This window comes from Hibiscus syriacus, unplaced genomic scaffold, assembly GCF_006381635.1.
Source record: "Hibiscus syriacus cultivar Baekdansim isolate YM2019G1 unplaced genomic scaffold, ASM638163v2 tig00111402_pilon, whole genome shotgun sequence".
NCBI lineage: Eukaryota > Viridiplantae > Streptophyta > Magnoliopsida > Malvales > Malvaceae > Hibiscus > Hibiscus syriacus.
Genome location: NW_024063082.1, coordinates 8,918,506 through 8,940,480, shown reverse-complemented (window position 1 = coordinate 8,940,480; position 21,975 = coordinate 8,918,506). Strand labels below are relative to the sequence as shown.

At 35.5% G+C, this 21,975-nt stretch overlaps 3 protein-coding genes and 1 pseudogene across 5 annotated transcripts; 1 reads left to right on the top strand and 3 right to left on the bottom strand.

The window, feature by feature from the left end:
• Positions 1-17: 17 nt before the first annotated feature.
• On the bottom strand, positions 18-20,582 carry LOC120162171 (lectin-like protein At1g53070). The gene is made up of 3 exons (XM_039172347.1): positions 19,394-20,582; positions 2,402-2,407; positions 18-32 (listed from the first exon to the last, which is right to left on the bottom strand). Exon 1 carries the CDS (start codon positions 20,540-20,542, stop codon positions 19,469-19,471), a length of 1,074 nt encoding a protein of 357 aa, XP_039028278.1. The 5' UTR covers positions 20,543-20,582; the 3' UTR covers positions 18-32; positions 2,402-2,407; positions 19,394-19,468.
• On the bottom strand, positions 4,379-12,569 carry LOC120162170 (ADP-ribosylation factor GTPase-activating protein AGD7-like). 3 transcript variants are annotated; one of them, XM_039172345.1, is made up of 4 exons: positions 11,561-12,569; positions 11,371-11,460; positions 10,252-10,753; positions 4,379-4,551 (listed from the first exon to the last, which is right to left on the bottom strand). In XM_039172345.1, exons 1-3 carry the CDS (start codon positions 12,362-12,364, stop codon positions 10,253-10,255), a joined length of 1,395 nt encoding a protein of 464 aa, XP_039028276.1. In that variant the 5' UTR covers positions 12,365-12,569; the 3' UTR covers positions 4,379-4,551; position 10,252. The 3 variants fall into 3 exon arrangements, with proteins under 3 accessions (XP_039028276.1, XP_039028275.1, XP_039028277.1); XM_039172344.1 differs by lacking the exon at positions 4,379-4,551 and adding an exon at positions 9,793-10,137 and having other exon boundaries at positions 11,561-12,567; XM_039172346.1 differs by lacking the exon at positions 4,379-4,551 and adding an exon at positions 9,793-10,137 and having other exon boundaries at positions 10,252-10,759; positions 11,410-11,460; positions 11,561-12,567.
• Positions 4,610-7,308, bottom strand: LOC120162169 (annotated as a pseudogene).
• On the top strand, positions 14,539-18,179 carry LOC120161536 (protein FRIABLE 1-like). The gene is made up of 9 exons (XM_039171752.1): positions 14,539-14,675; positions 15,546-15,939; positions 16,406-16,478; positions 16,565-16,629; positions 16,708-16,796; positions 16,886-17,018; positions 17,106-17,338; positions 17,418-17,894; positions 17,977-18,179. The coding sequence occupies exons 1-9, from the start codon at positions 14,539-14,541 to the stop codon at positions 18,164-18,166; spliced, it is 1,791 nt and encodes a 596-aa protein (XP_039027683.1). The 3' UTR covers positions 18,167-18,179.
• Positions 20,583-21,975: the final 1,393 nt, after the last annotated feature.

Genomic DNA, 21,975 nt, shown 5'->3' with positions numbered 1-21,975 from the left:
ATGGTGGTCTGTGAACGGCTAAAAAATGACATCTCATGCTATTTAACCTAAAATTAATTTTATCACCTGATTTGATTGGTTTATTATTCCAGACACATAAAAAATATATATTTAGGGATCACACGAAGAACCTTACAGGCAAAGGAATCCATATTTCAAGTAATAAAAAAACACTTAATCTTGTAAATCATAAACGATTCAAATATTACAGTTAGACACATGTTAAAAAGAAAAAAGTATTATAATAATTGCTTTTATTTTTGAAAATAGGAAATGATGTCAATGGTAAGAATAGTAGCGTTTTACTTAGTGACAGATGTATGCATTCTAAAATCTAATTTTTTTTTATATTAATTGTTCATTTTATTAAATGTGTTCATCTTGAAATTTTATTTGCATCTATCACATATAATTTTTTTATTATTAATACATATGTGTTCACCCTAAAAAATATTTTTAGATTCACCGTTAATTTTGCACGACAATAACATGGGCCAAGTTATCCTTGGCCATAAGAACAACCCATAAAGGCGATGGTGATTCAAATACCACAAGAGATCCATATGGGAGGTTACAATTTTTTGGCGATGAAATCAACTGGAGCATTTGCTTCTGGCCTGATAAGGCAAAAGTCTACTAACCAGGCTATTTGACAGAGGCTCTCAATTGCACGCACCAGATTATGTAAGCTATCGACGGAGGATGACATAAGGAGCTTGTAGGCATCATCGTTATCAATATATACATGTGCACCTTAAAAAATATTCGACCAGAAAATACTCCAAAGTTCAGCTTAAAGTATTATGGTGACTAATTTTCTTGTTGAAAGTCGGGAGGAAGGACCCCAGTCATCGCGAAAGATATCAGCAGATGAGGTTGTTCCCGATAGCCTTGATACTGCTCCATTTGTGTTGAGGCAGTACCAACCTACCAGTAGGAGTTGCCACTGGATTTGTTCGGTCGAGTAATCCATCAAGAGAGTTAGGTCAACTCGAGAGGCAGGGACAGATATATGTTATAAGTTGGAGGGGCAAAATCCCCAACTTTAATAGTTTTGAAACCATTATAATTAAGCTCTTGTCCCTTTTTTTGGGTATATTTTAGGAACTGTTTATTTTGAAGTTAAATAATTTGTCCCCTTGTAGTTCAATCCTCACTCCGTCTCTGTCCATAGGTGTAGTAAGGGTTTGCTCAACAAAAACTCCAACGAAAAAGGCTTTCACAATCAACATGGAGGTCCTGAAAAATGAATAAGAGATGTGATATAAAGACTTGGAAAAAGAGAGATAGGGAAGGAGATGGCGTGGCAACGAAGACGTCAGAAAAAAGTGAAAGTTGCAAAAATGTAGTTGTGTTGCACATCGTTATATGCATGGATTTGCCTTGGTTTTCCGAGCCTTAGCCTTCCCTTGGGGTTTGCCACTGCTCTTCTTCTTCTTCCATTACTTGTTGTGTTTTTCATTGCCCATCCTAAATCTCCATTTCTATCTATTTTATTTCTTTTGTGCGTGAAGAAGAGAAAGAGAAAGGCCTTAACTTTGACGGTGTCGAATGTGCTTTATTCCGTGTTGGTTCTTGCTAAAGCAAACCCACGTTCCTTTCTTTCAACGTCACTCTATTCAACTTCAACTACTAATGGTTTCAAAACCCAGATTTAGTCTACTTAAATTATATTAAGAATGAGACTATACCATAGCTATTATATTAAGATTTTCTTAGACGAACCGATGATTTTCTTTTAAATACATATTGGTTTGTTTATGAGTTGGACCAAAACTCATGATTTAATTGACAAAATGATTTCCCCACCCCATGAAATTACACCTTTTAAATCATTAGATTTGTTTTCAATATGATTTTGGTAGCTCTTATGTTTATACATTTAGCCCCATATTGCTGAATATTCTGTCCAGCTTTCTACAGACAATAACCCAAATTTACGGGCCAGTCCAAAGAAAAATTTATAAAGATAAATAATAATTTAAGATCTAAAAGAGGTTTTGACATTTTGGTTTACAATTGTAATCTTTTTAATTATATATTTTTTTTAAAATTGTTAAGAACAATATGAGTTGTATATAATGTTGATTTTAATTTGGTATAAGCGGTGAGGAGAGTGTTTGTTGTGTTAGTCAAGAGAGCAATGCATGACAAGCATTTGATTTTGCAGTTAAGAAATATTTTTTCAATGAGCAAAATTAAAATGATGATAAAAGCTTCTTTATTTATTCTTAAACATAGTATTGCATTTGATAGAGTACTTTTCTCATTAAAAATATGGGGCGGGCGGGATTTTATTTAATTGAAAATTCCCATCTTTTAACAGTTGGCCAACCAAAAAGCTTTGAAGCCGTAGATGATAGCTTAATCGACGGCTCCAAACTGCACAAATACACGTGACACGAATCTCAGTCTCCAACCAATAAAATCAAAATCCACGGATCCACGTATCAGCCGTCGATTACGTACCTATCCTACGGCTTACCTTTCCTTCTCCTCATTTGCTAACACCGCGAGAAAGACTCCTCGGACCTCCCTATCTAAACCCCTTTCACGCCTTTTGTACCTCAACACAGCCTTTGTTTGCCTTTTTCTTTGGAATCCTCTTCGAATCAGCAGAATGTCGGGCCGTGGCAAGGGGGGTAAAGGGTTGGGCAAGGGCGGAGCCAAGCGGCATCGGAAGGTTCTCCGGAACAATATCCAAGGCATCACCAAGCCGGCCATTCGAAGATTGGCACGTAGAGGATCAGCGGCTTGATCTACGAGGAGACACGTGGCGTCCTCAAGATCTTTCTGGAGAACGTCATTCGTGACGCCGTTACCTATACGGAGCATGCCATGCGTAAGACGGTCACAGCCATGGATGTCGTCTACGCTCTTAAGCGGCAGGGAAGGACTCTTTACGGATTTGGTGGTTGAGTTGATTTTTGGCTATAATTGGTTACTTTGTAAATCCTTTGCACCGACTGTTGTTTTAGGGCTTCTATTTAGCGATTAGTGTGATGGTGTTCTAGTATCAGTGTCTTTTATTAGAATGTATTCTTGTTTCAATCTGGAATGAAAATTTTCTCAAGACTTTTGATATTGAATTCTAATTAAATCGCTTTAAACATTCGATTTTGTATATATCATAATCATTGATAGTATTGAAGAATCTTCTCTGCAAATAAAGTACAGTCACCCGACTTTTTAGAGAAAGTAAAATTTTGAAAACATTTAGCTGAATTCAAATATAAGAAAAGATATCCAATCTGAAAGGTAGAACCGGAAATATTCTGACGATAATTGTTTTTTTCGAATTTGGCTTCCAGGTGAGACTTGATTTGTTTTTTTGGTTTCCTTTTATTGTAATGACCTACTTCCTAATGATAAAGTTAAATATGTGATAAAAAATCAGGGTTAAACAGCAATAGCAATTCCATGAAAAAACAAAACGTGTGTAAACTTGAAAACAAGGGTAATGGGGATTGTTTTCTTAACTGCTCATTTTTGCTTCAAATGCTAAGAGGGTAAATTATGGAATCTACTGTCAGAGGGAACAGTGGAGTATATAGAGAAAACGACTGGCAACATTGTTGAGCAATTGTTAGGACTATGACGATCTTCTCATCGTTGGGAAAGGAAGGTTCCCGTCATCCATGGTAGTTATTAATTAGCGGACCAACAAGCCGAGCATGAAGAATTAGGGCTCATAGGGGATGGTCTCGTCGGTGTTCATCATTCAACAGCATCATAGAGGAGACACCAGTTGCACAAGTAGTTGAAGCAGTGGCAGATTTTTCATAGGTTAAGTAAATTTCTGTTTCTTTTTCTTACCTACACATGATCTACATATTTTTAAGACTTCCTTTTTTTTTATCAATATCCTATGCAAGAGAGGTTTTGAATTTGCTTTTATTTTATTTTATTATTATTATATAAAAAAAGGATTATTCATGTACGTAAATGATAAACTATCTGATAAATGATACAAATCAATAAGAAGAAGGTATTATTAATTATTTTATTTATTTCCCCCAAATATAATTTTTTAAATAAGGTACCGTTTGACATTGACATGTTCTTTTTATACCATTACTTGACGTTTCTTCCATAACTTAAAAATAAAATAAAACGACCTACAGATGTCAATAACTAGGCTTTAAAATGTAAACTTTCAATGAAGATCTAATTCTAAAGGCAAATACTTAATCAAACTCAGTTGGTTTGGACCACTAATGTTATTTACATATAAATAACATCAGGATTTTGGTCAATCATCAAATCTCATTCAACAAAATATCAATACTGATTACGACCAATAAAACTGAAGCACATAAACAACAGGATTAAAGAAAACTAACTACAGTTGTCATAGATCCAAAGCAATTTTGATTTCTCATGTCACGTACAAGCAGTTCTCTTCCTAATATGGCAAATTAACCCTTTCTGTCCACGGTTTTATAAATATAAACTTCAATCAAACATGAAACTTACCAAAGAAATTGTGGACTAGTTACCTTTTCCGGAAAGTAAGAATTCTGATATCTGTAAAGAACATTTAAATTCAACCTGACCATTGGCAATACATCAGACTGTATATTTAAAATATTGGAACTTCTGCACAACATGACCGCAAAATCTAGACTGTTATAAAAATAAGCAAGTATAACAGGGTATATATGTATGCATGTATAAGAAATTAACCTTAAAAGAAGCCTCCACCAGTCCACGTTGAATCTGATTTTCCGTTATGACCAACAGCCTTTTTATCAGATGAACCGCCATTATATAAGTGATCATATCCACCATCCTTGGCATCATCCCAGCCAGCCCAACCATCATTGCTACGAAAGGCAGTCACTTTTGTATTATTATCTTCCATCCTGCTGTCTTTCATGTCCCAGTCATCCCAAGAACTTGAGTTATAATAATTATTATTGCCAACAGAAGAAGATTGTCCTCCAGAAGTAGAATTCCATCCTCTATTCTCAAGTTTAAACTCGTTACGATATCCATTCTTCACACCATTGTTTTGTGATCAGTTATCGGTTTTCCAGTTCATGCCATCTTTAGTGTACTCTTCAACCTTCTGTGAAGCAATTGCCATGACCCCTTTCATGATGCCCCACGTCCTCTGGCCAATTTCACTTGTCCTTGCAGTGACAACATTGACAGTTTCATTAACCCTGGTGTCATAGCCACCCTCCTTAACCTGCACACACGCACACACACACACCAAAAAAAAAACAGAAGGAAAACAATAATGCCCTTGTTTATGTAATTCCAAATCCCCCATATCCTTAAAAGTTGCAGTGGAAGGGTAGAAAAGTCATAACAATGGAAAACCAGTTTCCTTCGCAGAATAAGAATTAAATGGTTGCATATTTCTAGGGTTTAGAACAACAGAAAACAAGAGAATTAATGATTCAAAGATTTCAATTTTCTCTGCTTTATTTCCAAAGCAGCATTACCCCAAAATCAGTACCTCATATATGTTCACTACAACTGCTATATATATATATATATAACACAAGAATGCTAGACTCCAACAAGTTAAAGGAGCATCAAAACCTTAACAATGCATTCAAATTCTTTAAAAGAGCAGTAGAGGGCACAGAGAGTAAAAAAAATCGTAAAAAATGAAAAAACTAGCCAAATGGAGGGAACATTTCTCTTCGGTTTGGAAATTAGCTAAGAAATCAAGAGAAAACTGAAGTGAAATTATAGGTTAATCAACTTTAACTCATTGATTGAGAGGCATATTTTAAAGTTGATGAATTAATCTCAGAAAAAAAATATACTATAATTTCATCGTTCTACTCACCTCAGAACCATTGGCTTATATAATACTTCAAATATTTTTAAAGTACGATAGAATAGCTAAGGGTGAAATTTTGACAGTTTATCATGCATTTTTGTATAAATAATAAACAATTTATCAACTAATAACAAAAATAAACATGATTAGCTGAAAGTTTCTTTATACACACAGAATTTATGTAAAGAAGGATCACTGACTCCCACAACAATGCAATTCATACATTGCATTATCATCTATATAATCATATAATGATAAACAATGTGAATGCATCTAAATGGAATCAGAATGCAGATATCAATGATAGAAAAACAATCAAAGAAAGCATAATCGAAAATCCTCCGAAAATACCTTTGTGGTGAACTCTTCCGTTCCCGCTTGGACAACATTTGCAGCAGATTGACCTGCTGATGCAGCTACCAAAGATAGCTTCCCAATCCCCTGCACCAAACTCAAATCAACCAATAACTTATAATTATCAACATAAAAACTTCACCCCAATTAAGAGAAGAAATATTCTCTTAACCTGAGACACAACAGAGAGCACATCCCCTTGAGAATTATTATTAATCCTCTGGGTAGGCATAGGACTCGATCCAAAACCAACATACTTCCCTCCTTGCGAAGGGGGCAACCCTTCAGGCCTCGATTCATTCTCTGCCATTTTCCTCACAAAAAAGCTTTCATTATTCGCCGCCGAAGCCTCCAATTGGGATCTCGTATACATATCCTCACTCGACCTCGACTTCACCGGTGCACCTCCCATTCCACCGCCGTGATAATTCCCTGATCTAAAATCACTCGCCGATTGGTTCCTCCTCATGTCGCTCGAAGATCTAAAGGAATCATCATTATCCCAACTAGCCCACCCTCCATCATTCCCGCCCCGGCTAGCTCCACCGCTCAACGGCGGCTTCCGGTTACCAGCAGCACCACCTTTTAGAGTCTCCTTTACAACGGGTGGATCCCTCCAGGCACGGCCCTCGGCTAGGGCTTGGATACGATCGCGGTATATACTCGCAGCATTAGTGTTATACTTGGTAACGATATCGGTTTCTCTAGGAATACCGTATTGTGCGAAAAACGCGTTGAGCTTCTCATTACCGCCGGATTCCATTTTCTTGATCTGGATGTCGGACCACGAATCCATGGTAACGGATCGGACGAACGAGATGTGGACACCTAAGCCGCGGTGTTTGCCGGAGCATTCTAAGCACATGAAAACGCCGTAGGAAACCGAAGCCCACTGAGGATTCTTTTGGTTACAGTCGACGCAAGTTTTGTTGCCCGGCTGTGACTGGAGATCCCGTAACCGCCTCGTAGCCGCCATATTTGAATCAGATCTGAACCGAATTCCGTAAAAAAGGAAATTGACCTATAAAGAACGATCTAGAATTTATTAAAGAAATGATGGAAAGTTAAAATTCAGCATCGGAGAAGGTCAGCGACGGCGTGAAAACATAGCTTAGGGGAAAGGATGGTGTGGTGGCTTTGAAATACGCGTTTCTGGGCTTTTCATTTATCTCTCTTTTCTTTTTAAATATTTTTAAGTGAATTTTTCAGCTTCCGCATTTTAATAAAATTCGCGTCCAAGTGAGACAGTATAAGAGTCAACTCAGTCCGTGAGTTGTGACTCGTTTGTGCACTTTGTAAAGCTGGCCATTGGCTGCTGTTGTGAAACTCGGCGGCTGCTTAAAAGTTAAGGCTCTTTTTTTTCTTAATCCCGATAACATCCTTAAATAAATTATTTAATAATTTAAATATTTTTAAGTGAATTTTTCAGCTTCCGCATTTTAATAAAATTCGCTTCCAAGTGAGATAGTATAAGAGTCAACTCAGTCCGTGAGTTGTGACTCGTTTGTGCACTTTGTAAAGCTGGCCATTGGCTGCTGTTGTGAAACTCGGCGGCTGCTTAAAAGTTAAGGCTCTTTTTTTTCTTAATCCCGATAACATCCTTAAATAAATTATTTAATAATTTAACATTTTTTTCTAATTAATTGTTGAAATATAACGCTCAAAATTAGATCTAGAATAATCATAAATTTGAAATCATATATTAAAAAATTTCTTTAAAAACATTTATTAAAAAGCATATAGTTTAAGATAAATGGAATTATTTATAAAATCTGAGAATTAAAAATAATTCTCATAAGTGAAACTCCACGAAAAAATAATTATACTAAAAATTAAATTCAATAAATTTAATTAAATGTGTATATAATTGACTCAAAATTAAAATTCATTTATATATTCAAATCAAAATCAAAGTGATATATATAAACTTAGTAAAACAAAATTCATAATATAAATTTGATATTAATATTTTTTTTTATTTTAGTAAAGTCTTAATAAATAATTCATAATATGTGCTTTATACTTATATAAACATAGGTTTGTCTAATACTTTAATCAGAAAAGAGTAGTAGTAATGTTTTAGTGATAAGGTACGTCACAACGTTGGAGGCGATTGTGAGTGCCTGCAAAAAAAGAAAAAATAGTCCGATCGGCTGGCTCGTAAGATTTATTAAATGATGAAATCTAAACATTATTAAATATAATTGTTAGAGGGCCCAACCGGGTTCGAACCGGCAACCTCTTGATCTGCATTCAAAATTTGATAATAAAATAATTACATTGAAACCCAACAAATAAAACACCAATAATTGTTCAGAACATGATATGCATCATCATTAACTCCAACTTGGCATCCAATCATTTGGCCAACTCTCCCAAATAAAACACCAAAATATTGTTGTAATTGACACAAATGCTAACCCTTTTTAGCCTACATCAGTTCACAAATTCTATCTTGCATTATCCTCCCACCCCTAAATTATGTATAAGTTATAATTTTAGATCTTATATTTTAATTTGATTGTTTCCAATTCTTATATTTACTATATTTTAAGATTCCAGTTTTAACTCAAAAGATTAAAGTTAGATTAATTAATCCAGATTAAATAATGAAGAAATTTTATCATCTTTTTTTATCATTAAACTATTAAAAAAATATTTAACCCTTTACTTTTACAAATTTTATCAATGGGAAGATAAATTTCATAATAAAGAAGAGAACATATTGAAACAAATAAATATGAGCTTCTTTGAGTGGTTAATGATTAATATAAAAATATTTTAAAGCAATTGTGATATTCAATGCTGACCGGAGCATACTAGTTAAAAGTGAAGACCTGAACCGCAAGGACAAAGTTTACCCAGAAATTTGCAAATCTATCGGACAACAAATAATGTAAGATGAATCTTATACCTCATGTTCATCTAGTGCTCGAGCAAGTAGAGCCTCTTCGGCCTGTAAAGAGTTATGCATGGATTCTTCCTCTTTAGCTATTTCAGCCACAGATTTTAAATGCTTTTAACTTGGCAGGGTTTTCACCACCAACAGCCTCACCTTCCACTAGAGTAAGCTTTGACTCAGCAGCCTCTAAATTAAGCTGAATTTGTTGATATACGTCCCATGGACTATCATATATATCGGTGAGGGTAACAGGAGAGAGGGGTTGAGAAGGTCACCCAACTTTTCCATTATCAATCGGAGATGGTGACAGGGTTGACATCGACAATGAACAACAATTAAGTTAAAAGAAGAATTGGAGAGTTTAAATCATTTTTACTAACAAAAATAACGGTTCAATTAATTCTCAATAATCAAAATGAAAAAAATTGATAACATATTTCAAATGCGCCGATCAAAACTAAACAAAATTAAAACAAAGATGATCAAACTTGTAGTTTACCCTTACTTTTACCCACAACATTTCCTGGTGTTAATAAAGTTGAAATCCTATTTAAAATGATTAACAAGGTTATCATATAATATGACAAAACTAACACCAAAAAAAAAAATACACAATCTAATATCATCACATCCTTTATTAAAGTTTTGGTCAACATTAAATAGATTAACAACTCAACAAAAAAATAAAACTCGGGTATAAAATATAAAGCACATAAGAATAGGATTGGATTAAACCAGGGAACACAAAAGTAACAACAGTTGAGCATATAGATCCAAAACAATTTTGATTTTATGTCACAGGTACAAGCATTTCTCTTTCAAATAGGGCAAATTAGCCTTTTCTGTCCACAGTTTTATAAATTTAAGCTTAAATCAAACACGAAACTTACAGAAGAAATTATCAACTCCATCAAAATCACCCCACCTTCCACAAACAATGATTCTTAGCAGCTGTAGAACGATAAAATAGAGTGCTATCCATCCCCCGCATGCGCTGTCCCCAGCTGGAATAAATTGTGTACTAGTTACCTTTCTGGGTATGTAAGAACTCTGATCTCTGTAAATAGCATTCAAGTTCAACCTGGACATTGGGCCATACATCAGACTGTTCATTTAAAATATTGGATGCAAAAACATGATCACAAAATCTAGAATGGTATAAAATTAAGGGTATATATATGAATATGTGATTAACCTTAAAGGAAGCCTCCACCAGTCCATGTGGAATCTGATTTACCGTTGTGATCAACGGCTTTTTTATCAGATGAACCGTTATAGAAATGATCATATCCATCATCCTTGGCATCATCCCAGCCAGCCCAACCATCATTGCTATGAGAGACAGTCACTTTTTTATTACCTTCCTTCCTGTCGTCTTTCATGTCCCAGCCATCCCAAGAACTTGAGTTATAAGAATTATTATTGCCAGCAGAAGAGGATTGTCCTCCAGAAGTAGAATTCCATCCATTGTTCTCGTGTTTAAACTCGTTATAATATCCATTCTTCACACCATCATTTTGTGGCCAGTTATCAGTTTTCCAGTTCATGCCATCTTTAGTGTACTCCTCAACCTTCTGTGAAGCCATTGCCATGACCCCTTTCATGATACCCCACGTCCTCTGGCCAATCTCACTTGTCTTTGCAGTGACAACATTGACAGTTTCATTAACCCTGGCATCATAGCCACCCTCTTTCACCTGCCAAAGAAGGAAGAGGAAAACAATCATGACCTTGTGCATCCAATTCCAAATCCCCTATATCCTTAAAAGTCATAATGCAAGGGTAGAAAACCCAACGAGTTATAACTATAGTGTCAACATTGTAGCCAAAACTAAAGCAGCATGTCTTTGAATGTAATGTAGACTCTAAAGACCACAAAGAAGAACCCTCAAGTCGAAAACCAGTTTCCTTTGTAGAATAAGAATTAAATGGTTGCAAATTACAAGGGTTTAGAACAACAGAAAACAGGAGGATTAATGATTCAATGAATTAAAATTTATCAGCTTTATTTCTAAAGCAGAATTACCCTAAATCAGTACCTCACATATGTTCACTAGAACTGATATATATATATATATATATATATATATATGTGTGTGTGTGTGTGTGTGTGTGTAAAGAAGGTTCAAGGGATCACGCCACAGTGCAATTCATACAATGCATTATCATCTATAAATCATATAATGATAAGCAATGCCAATGCATCTCAATGAAGATCAAAATGCAAACACGAACAATTAATATCGACGATTGTAAGATATGAACTTGCAGAACAACCAAAGAAGAAATCATAATGGAAATTCCCCTAAAATACCTTCGAGGTCAATTCCTTTGATCCTGCTTGGACAACATTTGCGGCAGATTGAGCTGCAGATGCTGCTACCAAAGATAGCCTCCCAATCCCCTGCACCAAACACAAATTAATCAATAACTGATGATTATCACCATAAAGACTTCACTCCCCATTATTAAGGGGAAAAAGAGGAATGAAATATTCTCTTAACCTGAGACACAACAGAGAGCACATCCCCTTGAGAATTATTATTATTCCTCTGGCTAGGCATAGGATTCGATCCAAAACCAACATACTTCCCGCCTTGTGAAGGGGGCAACCCTTCAGGCCTCGATTCATTCTCTGCCATTTTCCTCGCAAAAAAGCTCTCCTTATTCGCCGCCGAAGCCTCCAATTGGGATCTCGTATACATATCCTCACTCGACCTCGACTTCACTGGTGCACCTCCCACTCCACCACTGTGATAATTCCCTGCCTTAAAATCACTTGACGATTGAGTCCTCCTTATCTCGCTCGAAAATCTAAAGGAATCGTCATTATCCCAACTATCCCAACCTCCATCATTCCCGCCCCGGCTAGCTCCACTGCTCAACGGCGGCTTCCTATTACCACCAGCACCACCGTTGAGAGTCTCCTTCACAACGGGTGGATCCCTCCAGGTACGGCCCTCGGCTAGGGCTTGGATACAATCGCGGTAGATACTCGCAGCATTAGTGTTATACTTGGTAAAGATATCGGTTTCTTTAGGAATACCGTATTGTGCCAAAAACGCGTTGAGCTTCTCATTACCACCGGATTCCATTTTCTTGATCTGGATGTCGGACCACGAATCCATGGTAACGGATCGGACGAACGAGATGTGGACACCTAAGCCGCGGTGTTTGCCGGAGCATTCTAAGCACATGAAAACGCCGTAGGAAACCGAAGCCCACTGAGGATTCTTTTGGTTACAGTCGACGCAAGTTGTGTTGTCCGGCTGTGATTGGAGATCCCGTAACCGCCTTGTTGCCGCCATCTTTGAATCAGATCTGAACCAAAATCGATGAAAAAAAGGGGATAATCAAAGAAATCGACTTATAAAACCGATTTCAGCGGCGGAGGGGAGAATATCACCGACGGCGTGAAAGCGAGGCTTAGGGGAATGGATGGAGATGACGGGCGGTGTGGTAGTTTTGGAAGACGCGATTTTGGGGACTAAATCACCGACAATAAATAATAAAATTCGCGTAGTTTGTGTGAAAGAAACAAAATTGATTCAACTCAACTAGTGAGTTGTGATTGGTTTTTGAACTTTGTGAAGCTGGCCCCAGTACTGATTGGCTGTTGCTGTGAATGTGTTTAAAATTAAAGGGTTTTGTGGCTGGTTCAACTAAATCTGGAATTTTATTTCAAATTTGATCACATCTCCTAACGAATTTATTTATTAATCAAATACCGATTAAAGTCTACATGAATTCTTATATTTATTACATCTTTTTCGAAATTTAATTAGTGTCGGGAGTTAATATCTTTCAAACAACCTTTGGCTTTAGAGTTTTAAAAAAATTTCAACTTTGACATTTTCTAAATTATTATACTTTTGATATGATCGTTAGATTTATCAGGATTAAATACACTATCTTATAACAATATCTATAGACTAATGTGAATAGCCACTATAACATAGGAGAGTAAACTTCTTCCTCTTTAGAATCTTCGTTAAGATTAAAATGATCGTTTTTTATAATCTATTAATAACATCGGTCATATCTCTCCTTTCAAATTAAAAGGAATGAGCCGTTAATAATCGTCATAACTCATATTTTACCATCAATAAATCTTCACTATTTTCATGATTTCCTTCTTCATCGTGTCAAGAAAAAATTTAAAGAAAAAGAAGTAATTTTGTAAAAAAAGTTTCAAGAAAATTACGACAAGTTGATAATAAAAAACAAGACGAAAATAAAATTGAGAATTTTGACTCTAATTTCCTCTTTAAATAGACAATGAACGATGTTTCCTCCCAACACTCATAATTTGCGCCTCCAATATACATCAATAAAATAGCGACATTATATGAACTTCTAGACATTTAAAAGTAATCATTACTATGATTTCTGAGAAATGACACCATTAATGCAGTAAAAGATTTTTTTTTTGCGTCTCGATTCAAACTATTTTATGATGTTCTATCGATCAAGAGGGACAAGTGTTCTATCTCCTGCGGAGCCTAAAAAGCCTCCAAAGTTCGATGACCTACTGACAACCTATGTTATTGGTTCTGTTGAGGCCTTCAAGGCTCTAAAATATCTCTCGAGTTTGATGTCTTTTAAATCTCTACATTCCCTTGACATGATCAATGATTGAACCATGTGATCTATCATAATCAAATCTATTATCTAACAATAGTATCTACAAATCTCGTAGAGAATATTTGTATAAGATAATTATCTTTAAAAAAGACGACACCTTTCAGAAAGACGATATCTAGATTAACAAATCAACATATAAGACATAAGTTTTTATTCTACTTCTAATTTCTATAATATGCATGCGATCTTAGGTGAGTTCTTAAAAAAAATTAATATTTTGCTACGTATCGGAATCCAAAAAAAAGCTCTACAGTCATAGTGCCCTTGATTAGCCTCCATAATGAAAGCAACGTTCCTCCCATATGACCATATCCATGGATGCAATGTTAACCCAGGGGACAAAGACATGATTTTAAGCCAGGGTGATGGATTTATAAAATTTTAGGAGGTGAAAATAGATTTTTAATAGAAAAAATATATATGATCATTTTAAATTTTTAAAAGACGATTGCATTCACCCGCCTGTCGGTTCGTCCCAAGCTCACCCAGAAACTTTGCCACCAAGCAGATCTCATCCCTAGAGATTTGTCGACTCCTAACACCAACTATGATTCCTTCCATTTTTCCAGTGATAACCTTTTGAGGCCAACCTCCATATTGACCACAGAAATCCAAATAGTTGACAACCAATACCAAACATGCATGGAGGCATAAAATAAATAAATAAAACTTGCACTAAGGCAGTAAGAGAGAAAGATCTTAGTAGAAGTAAGATTTAAGTGTTATTTTATTTTTAATTTTTTAAGCGTCATGAAGTTGACAATCAACTATTTATTGCATCGAAAGTAACAAAGTTTGTGATTCAAGTAGGAGCATAAAAAAATAAATGGGAAGTACAATGGACGAGGGTAAGAGCAACGATATTTGCATCTCTACGAGTAAAGGCAACTTTCAAACTCATCCAGGATTCTTCTTTTCTCGGTCAAATGAACATCTATTGCGGAAAAGTCAAGATCACACTGCACACAATGCTCTGTAAATTAAAATACGCATATGCTTTGAAAAACTTATTTCAATGACAGATATGTACATTTATTTGAGCATGTATAAAAAAAATTCTTAAAATAGGTATCAAAATAAAGAAAAAAACAAATTCATATATCAACTGGGGAGCAAAAATATTTTAGATATTAATTTTAAAAAATGTGTCTAGTTTAATACTAAATGTATATTTAAACCAAATAATAACTTTATAAATTTGACTTAATTTAACTCATTATTTTTTAATAAAAAACCTCTTAAATTTTCTTTTGAAATAAATGGTTAAATTTATTTTTATCATGAGTCCATTAATAAAAATATATTCAATTTAATCCAAATAATGGACTACCCGAATTGGAAGAAATAAAAAAAATGATCAATTTTGAGCAAATATAGGAAATATATTGAGAAAAACATTGCTGATTAAACGTGTTTAATCAACTAAAAACGTAAAACTACTGCTCCCGACACTTAAAAAGAAGGTTAAATTTCATCTATTTTAACTTCTTTTCTCTTGACAAATAGAGCTTCAATTATCTGGAAATAAAATAACAAAAGCCTAAGATATGATTATAAAAATAAAAAGTAACAAACCAATATCTAAAAACAGCCGAAAAATAATTATACATAAGAAGCAAAGAGGTGGCTTCGCCTCACATTTAGCATTTCTTCCTTAAAAAAACAAAATTATCCCCAACAGTGCCAAATCATTTGACAAAAGAATCACTCACCAAGAACAAACCATAAAACCCATTTGGTTTTTGAAACGGATTTAGTTCTGGTTTATGGGAATCTTTTGTTCATTGATGTTTTGTTTTTTACGGCTGCGTTCGTATAAATATGTTAAACCATTTTGGTAACGAGTATAGCAGACGATTCCTCCAGCATTACTTACGTGTCTTTGGAGATTCTAAGGTTCATGGCGAGGAGACGAGTTTTTGAGTCGGTCGACGGAAACACGTTGCCGATGAGAAGCTCGATGTATTTTCGCCGACGAGTTCAGTTTTGGCTGGAGGTTTCGAGCTCCGGGAGGTACTTGTTTATTTGGATGTTTTGGGGGTTGATGACGCTAGCTTTCATGACCGTGCTCGCGAAGTTTGCTTTGTTGAACACCCTCCGTGACTTGAAGATCAATCATGATAAACTCATTGCAGAAAGGTCTTACGAAATTTCGATTAGGACTAACAAAATTATTGCTGAAGGAGACAATGATATTATTATTTCTGAAATCAAGCAGATTCCGCCATCCAAGCCCACGGTTAGAAACATTAAGCCTTTACTTAACCTACCATGCTTCCCATACTAACCAAATTAAATCATATTTAGGGTAAACTATGTATTTAATCAGTCATCTATTCTCGTGATTCTGTTTTGGTCACCCAATTATGATCTGGTTCCGTTTTGGTTATCCGTCATTAGAAAATTAACGGTGATGTTAATTTTAACGACATGTCAAGTTATCATTGGAAAAAAATTGACATGTCAACAGTTCTGCCTATTTTTTAACGACATATGACCAAAACGTAATGTTAGGTGTGATTTTAGAAAAAGAATAGTTAAATGATCAAAATGAAATTAAGAGAATAGATAAGTGACTAAATACGTAGCTTCCCCTTATATTTAACATATTATGTATTTGAATGTGAATAATTTCCACTAATCAACTCATTTTTAATAACCATATATTTAATGCCGGTTTTATTTATTTATTTTTGCATGGTCAGACACCTGATATTTGGACCAAGCCGTCTTCCGATTCCTACTATAAATGTGTTCAAAGATCAGCTAAAGAAACGAGTAAGTTAAATTAATTTCTCTTATTTTCCTTAATAATATATTTGCTTGTGCTGTTTCTGTAATACTATTAGTTTATTTATTTTCAGCATACCCTACAAATGGTTATCTTCTTGTTCATTCCAACGGCGGATTGAATCAAATGAAAACCGGGGTAATTAAGTTTTTCTTTTATTTTATTTTTTTGGATACTTTTTCCCAAATTTATTAATTAAGATAAATTTATCTGCAGATAAGTGACATGGTTGCCATTGCAAAAGTGATGAATGCCACTTTGGTTCTCCCATCTTTAGACCACAATTCTTTCTGGACTGATCCAAGGTTAATTTCAATTTTTAACAATTACAAAACTTTTGGTTCAGAATGTTAAAATAAATATAATATATATCTCATTCAAGTAATTTGTGCAGCGACTTTAAAGATATATTTGACTGGAAACACTTCGTTGAATATCTGCAAGAGGATATAAGTATTGTTGATTGTCTCCCACCAGCCTATGCATCGATTAAAGCTCTTGAACGAGCCCCAGTTTCTTACTCTAAGGTATAGGTTACTCTTCGAAAAAGATGGGTTTAAAATTTAAGATTTAAGATTTAAGGTTGATCGGTTATCATTTCTTCGTATACGTAGGCAAGCTATTACAGAGATCAAATGTCTTCTTTGCTGAAGAAATATAAGGTGATTAACTTCACCCACACCGACAGCCGACTGGCTAACAATGGCCTTCCAAACCCTATTCAGAGGCTCCGTTGCCGTGCCATGTACGAGGCGCTTAAATTCACCGACGAAATTGAAGAACTTGCCTATAAGTTGATTACTAGGCTCAGGGCTGATAATAAGCCTTACATTGCTCTTCATTTAAGGTAAGAAAAAACCCCTAAACCCTCGACTTTAAAGATTTAAATGGTTACTTGAATTTGTTAACTGGAAACTTGTCTGCAGATATGAAAAGGACATGCTTGCCTTCACTGGCTGCGGTCACAATCTAACCAAAGCCGAAGATGCCGAGCTACAGAAATTGCGACGTAGCGTCCGACATTGGAAGGAAAAGCACATCGACGGTGAAGAAAGACGACGACAAGGGGTATGCCCAATGACACCGCGAGAGGTAGCCGTGTTCCTCGAGGCAATCGGCTTCCCTTCGGATACCAAAATCTACATAGTGGCTGGGAATATTTATGGCCAAGATGGTGTCAACGCACTCCAAGCCAAGTACCCAAACCTATACACCCATTCAAATTTAGCGACGAAAGACGAATTGTCGCCTTTCAATGATCGCCAAAACAAGCTGGCGGCAGTTGACTACACCGTGGCACTGGAGAGCGATGTTTTCGTCTTCACTTACGACGGAAACATGGCCAAAGCAGTGCAGGGACATCGTAAATACGAAGGTTTCCGAAAAACTATAATACCAGACAAGTACGTATAACGACTAAACAATCGTCTGATTATAAGTTATATTACCATGATTGTATTGATTTAGATTTAGGAAATGTTGCAGAAAAAACTTTGTGAGATTGATTGATCGAATGGATAAGGGAACGATAACGTGGGAGGAGTTTTCAACGAAGGTGAAGATCCTGCATGCGAATAGAACAGGGGGAGCAGTTTTAAGAAAGCCTGGAAAAGCGGTGAAAAAAGAGGAAAGCTTTTATGCGAATCCATACCCAGGATGCATCTGCGAGAAGTAAATAGTTATTTTTCTAGAATGACAATTAGGGTTTCTCCCACGTTTCCAGCAATGGAAGGTTTGAGCCTTTCGTGCTAAAGAAGGTTTTCTCTCTCTCTCAGTTCAACCTCAAGCTTAGTCCAAATAGGTTTGAGCCTTTCGTGCTGAAGCAATACAAGGGCTAAGAATGTAGAGGTTTGATCAAATGTAACACTTTCAAGAAACGAAAAAAAATCTGTTTCGGTGTGTGCGGAGGGGGAATAACATTGTTTTAAAGAAAGGGTCAGAGACACTTTTGTGCAAACTTGTATTTTGCAAATGAAAGCTGTATAAAATTTGTTCCCAGAAATCAAAATACATTCTGCTCAATACTACAGACTTGTTCACTGCTTCAAACATCTCTAAAGAAATTCAAAGAATTGAAATATATTATACCATTATGACTTATGATTCTTCTAAAACAAAAATAAAGAATACATGATACTGAAAAGTTGAGGGGAACAAGTGGATTCGTTTGTTATCTGATGAAGCAAGCAAAAAGAAATGCCAAGGGTGCATGAGAAGCAGGTATAAAATATTTAAAAAAAAGGAAAAGGAAAAGAGCATCAAGCATATAAATTTCTTTCATCATTTGGCTGTCTTGGGATCAATTCCAATTTAATAGGATCGTTATTCAGACAAAAATAATCATTTGCACGGTGGATAAGGGTTCAGACGAGGATTATAAAGGATAAACCATCCTCTGTTTAATTGTTTCCAGCAAGTTCAAGATCGGAGAAGAGAAAGAAGAAGAGATACCAATTTCGAGTTATATGGTTGATGAGGGTTTGGATATAGGACTAGAAACAGAAACCATCATCCATTTAACCGTTTCCAGAATTCCAAGAAAATCGGAGAAGAGAAAGACGAAAGGAGAGACAGGGTATGCAGAAAACCCAAGACCATAAATATAATTATAGAGTTGAACTTTGTACAAATACAAATAACAAAGATCACTGAGTTATTAGGAGTCTAGAGAACATTGCCAATGGAAAAAGTTCCCCAAACCTGTAATCAAAAGCTAGAAAACCACTTGTAAGGTATAAAAGCAAACATGAGACACTTCTTGAAGCATATAAAAGATTCAACTTGGGGTCTAAGCAACGGATCATGCATTTCAAAGAATATAAAATCACAGCAATGTTCAGAATGTGCTTACAGCTAGAAAAAAAAAAGCAAGACTGCATTGCACTACAGGCTACATTGCAAACTTAGTCGAATAACTATGGTAGTAACAAGAACAACAACACAAAGTTCAAATCATAATATTCATAAACTCCATCTGCTAAACTTTATTACATCGATCTTCCTTCTCTACAATCACATTGACCTTCTCGTACCTGAAATCTTCGTGACCCGGTTCACACTTGACAGGGAACACTGTGTGCCTACTAACGAAAATCACCCACATAAACAGCATCACGAACGCGAACAAGGCTCCACATCCAGTAGCGAAAATCAACTTAGCTAGAATTGTCAAAGAACAATACTTCCCCTTTTCTTCCCTAGTTTCATTACTATCCTTATCCATAAAACCTCTCGGATCAGCAGGCAATGAATGCATCCAACTCGGAACGGCCCTTACCCTAAATCTCCATGAATATACATCAACGTCGCTACTAGTCTGTGAAGATTCACCATTCGAAGTTGATATTATGCCAGCAAAAATATCATCTTTTCCCCACATTTCTATCAAATCAATTTGGTACGCTAGAATTGGGTTCGAAGGCCTATTTTCATCACGCTTACTCAATCTAACTTGTAAAAGTTTTGAGCTTGAATCATAATCAACCCAAGATTTCAACACATCCCCATTGTTTAACACTAAATTCAGTGATGACAAATTGCTAACCTTAACGGATTCAAGACCATGAATATCGATTCGTACATGGTTTGCATTAAAGTTCCCAGCTTTATCATATTTCTTTGTATCAAATTCTACACCCAGAAACGTATTTTCACCAGAAAGACCAAAAATCCCTTGACCCTGAAATCTTGTGTGAAAACCATTAGGAATTAGAACAAAAGCTAAACCGTCAGAATTACCAGGAGCTATGGAAAAGGAAAACTCAGTTGAAAACGAAGTCGGTTGATCCACATTCCTTGCCAATGTGGACTTGAAGGGCTTGTCCAGCAATAAAAGCCCGGAACTTGGCGCGTGAGAGCGCGTGATCTGCACTGTAGAGCTTCCATCTACAACCCTCGCATCACCGAAGAGGGAAATGAGGGGATCAAAGCTGGGGTTGTTATCGAAGGCCTGATGGGCAAAAGAGGAAATGGGTTTTGATATAAGGAAGAGGAAGAGGAAGATTTGGAGATTAAAAGAGTCAGTATAGCTGCGAGTGGAGAATGTAGCCATTGTTTTACTATGTTTTTGCAGGTTTTTCGAGGAAGGAGTGGTTTTGAGAACGAATGAATGGTTTTATAAGGGGACTTCCTATTTAAAAGGGTTTCAATTTCAACTTTTATGGCAGTTGGCAAAGAATACATTTTTGGGATACGAAGAGTGTTTTGATTAACAATTTTATTTTGGGTAAACCACGTTAAATGGACTAATCATAAGTAACAAAATTATCATTAACATTATCACTTTTGTAACAAATCAGTCAATCGACTGTAACCACCGTTATTCTTCAATAACACAAGTTTGATGTGGTACGTTAGACCTTATATTGACATGCTTGACACTATTTGATGTAAATTCTTTTTTTATTTTGTATTTATTGGGTCACTTACACATTATATTAAAATTATAGGTAAACTATATGGATACTCTCATATGTTTTCAACCGATTTTAGTCACCTATTTAAAAAAAATTGATTTTAGTCTATTATGTTATTAATCCGTTTTGTTTTAATCTCTCGAATGTTAACTCCTGTCAAATATTACATGACAATTAAAAAATCAAAAAAAAATTCAACATGCCTTCTTCTTCTTTAAAAAATCCAACGTGAAAGTATCTTCTTATTCTTAGTTAACAAATCCAACGTGAAAGTACTTGCAAATTCAAGTTGCATCCCGCAATAAAGGTCCCATTATCATCCCTAATCATTGACACAAATCTCACAAACGATAATTGATTCACGATAATAAAGAAAAGTCGATAGAATTATAAGACCTATGCACCAAAGGTTGGATTATAGCTACATGAGAGGATAAATAATCAAATATCAAATCTTTAGTTGATACTAATATATGCAAAAAGAGAAAAACTAGTGATTTTCTAACGCTGACATACAGCATTATTGTATATTTCCCTAATTTTACGAATCCAAATAATTCATCTTCTCTACCAAGCACTAATCAATGCTTTAATTCAATGATTTCTTCATGTATTAGCAATGAACTGAAACTTTAAGTGGCAAACATGGAAATGAGACATCATGAAAACAGCAAAAAATCCCAAAGATACAGACTTTTTTTTTCTTCTCTTGTTCTTGGAGTAAAATCTAAGCAACGCGTTAAAAAATAGGCTATAGAGAACTCCCCATGCAAGCAAGACAAGAATATCATACCAAAGATTCTTCATGTTAATTCCCATTGATGATATAGCATCTTCTCCTATCACTCTGCATTTTAGGGTATCATTGTGTTAAATATGCAAATCATTGAGCTTTAACTCGTCTAAAGGACCCGGTGAAAGATCGATTGGGTTCTCTGTGTAGTAGATTTCCTCATCTTTGAACTCATTCACCAGCAAGGCCTAGAACGGATATTTGATGGTTGAGATGTAGTAGAGCCACCTCTAATAAATGGGAATCTTGTTCCCTTTGAGGAAGAACCCACATATG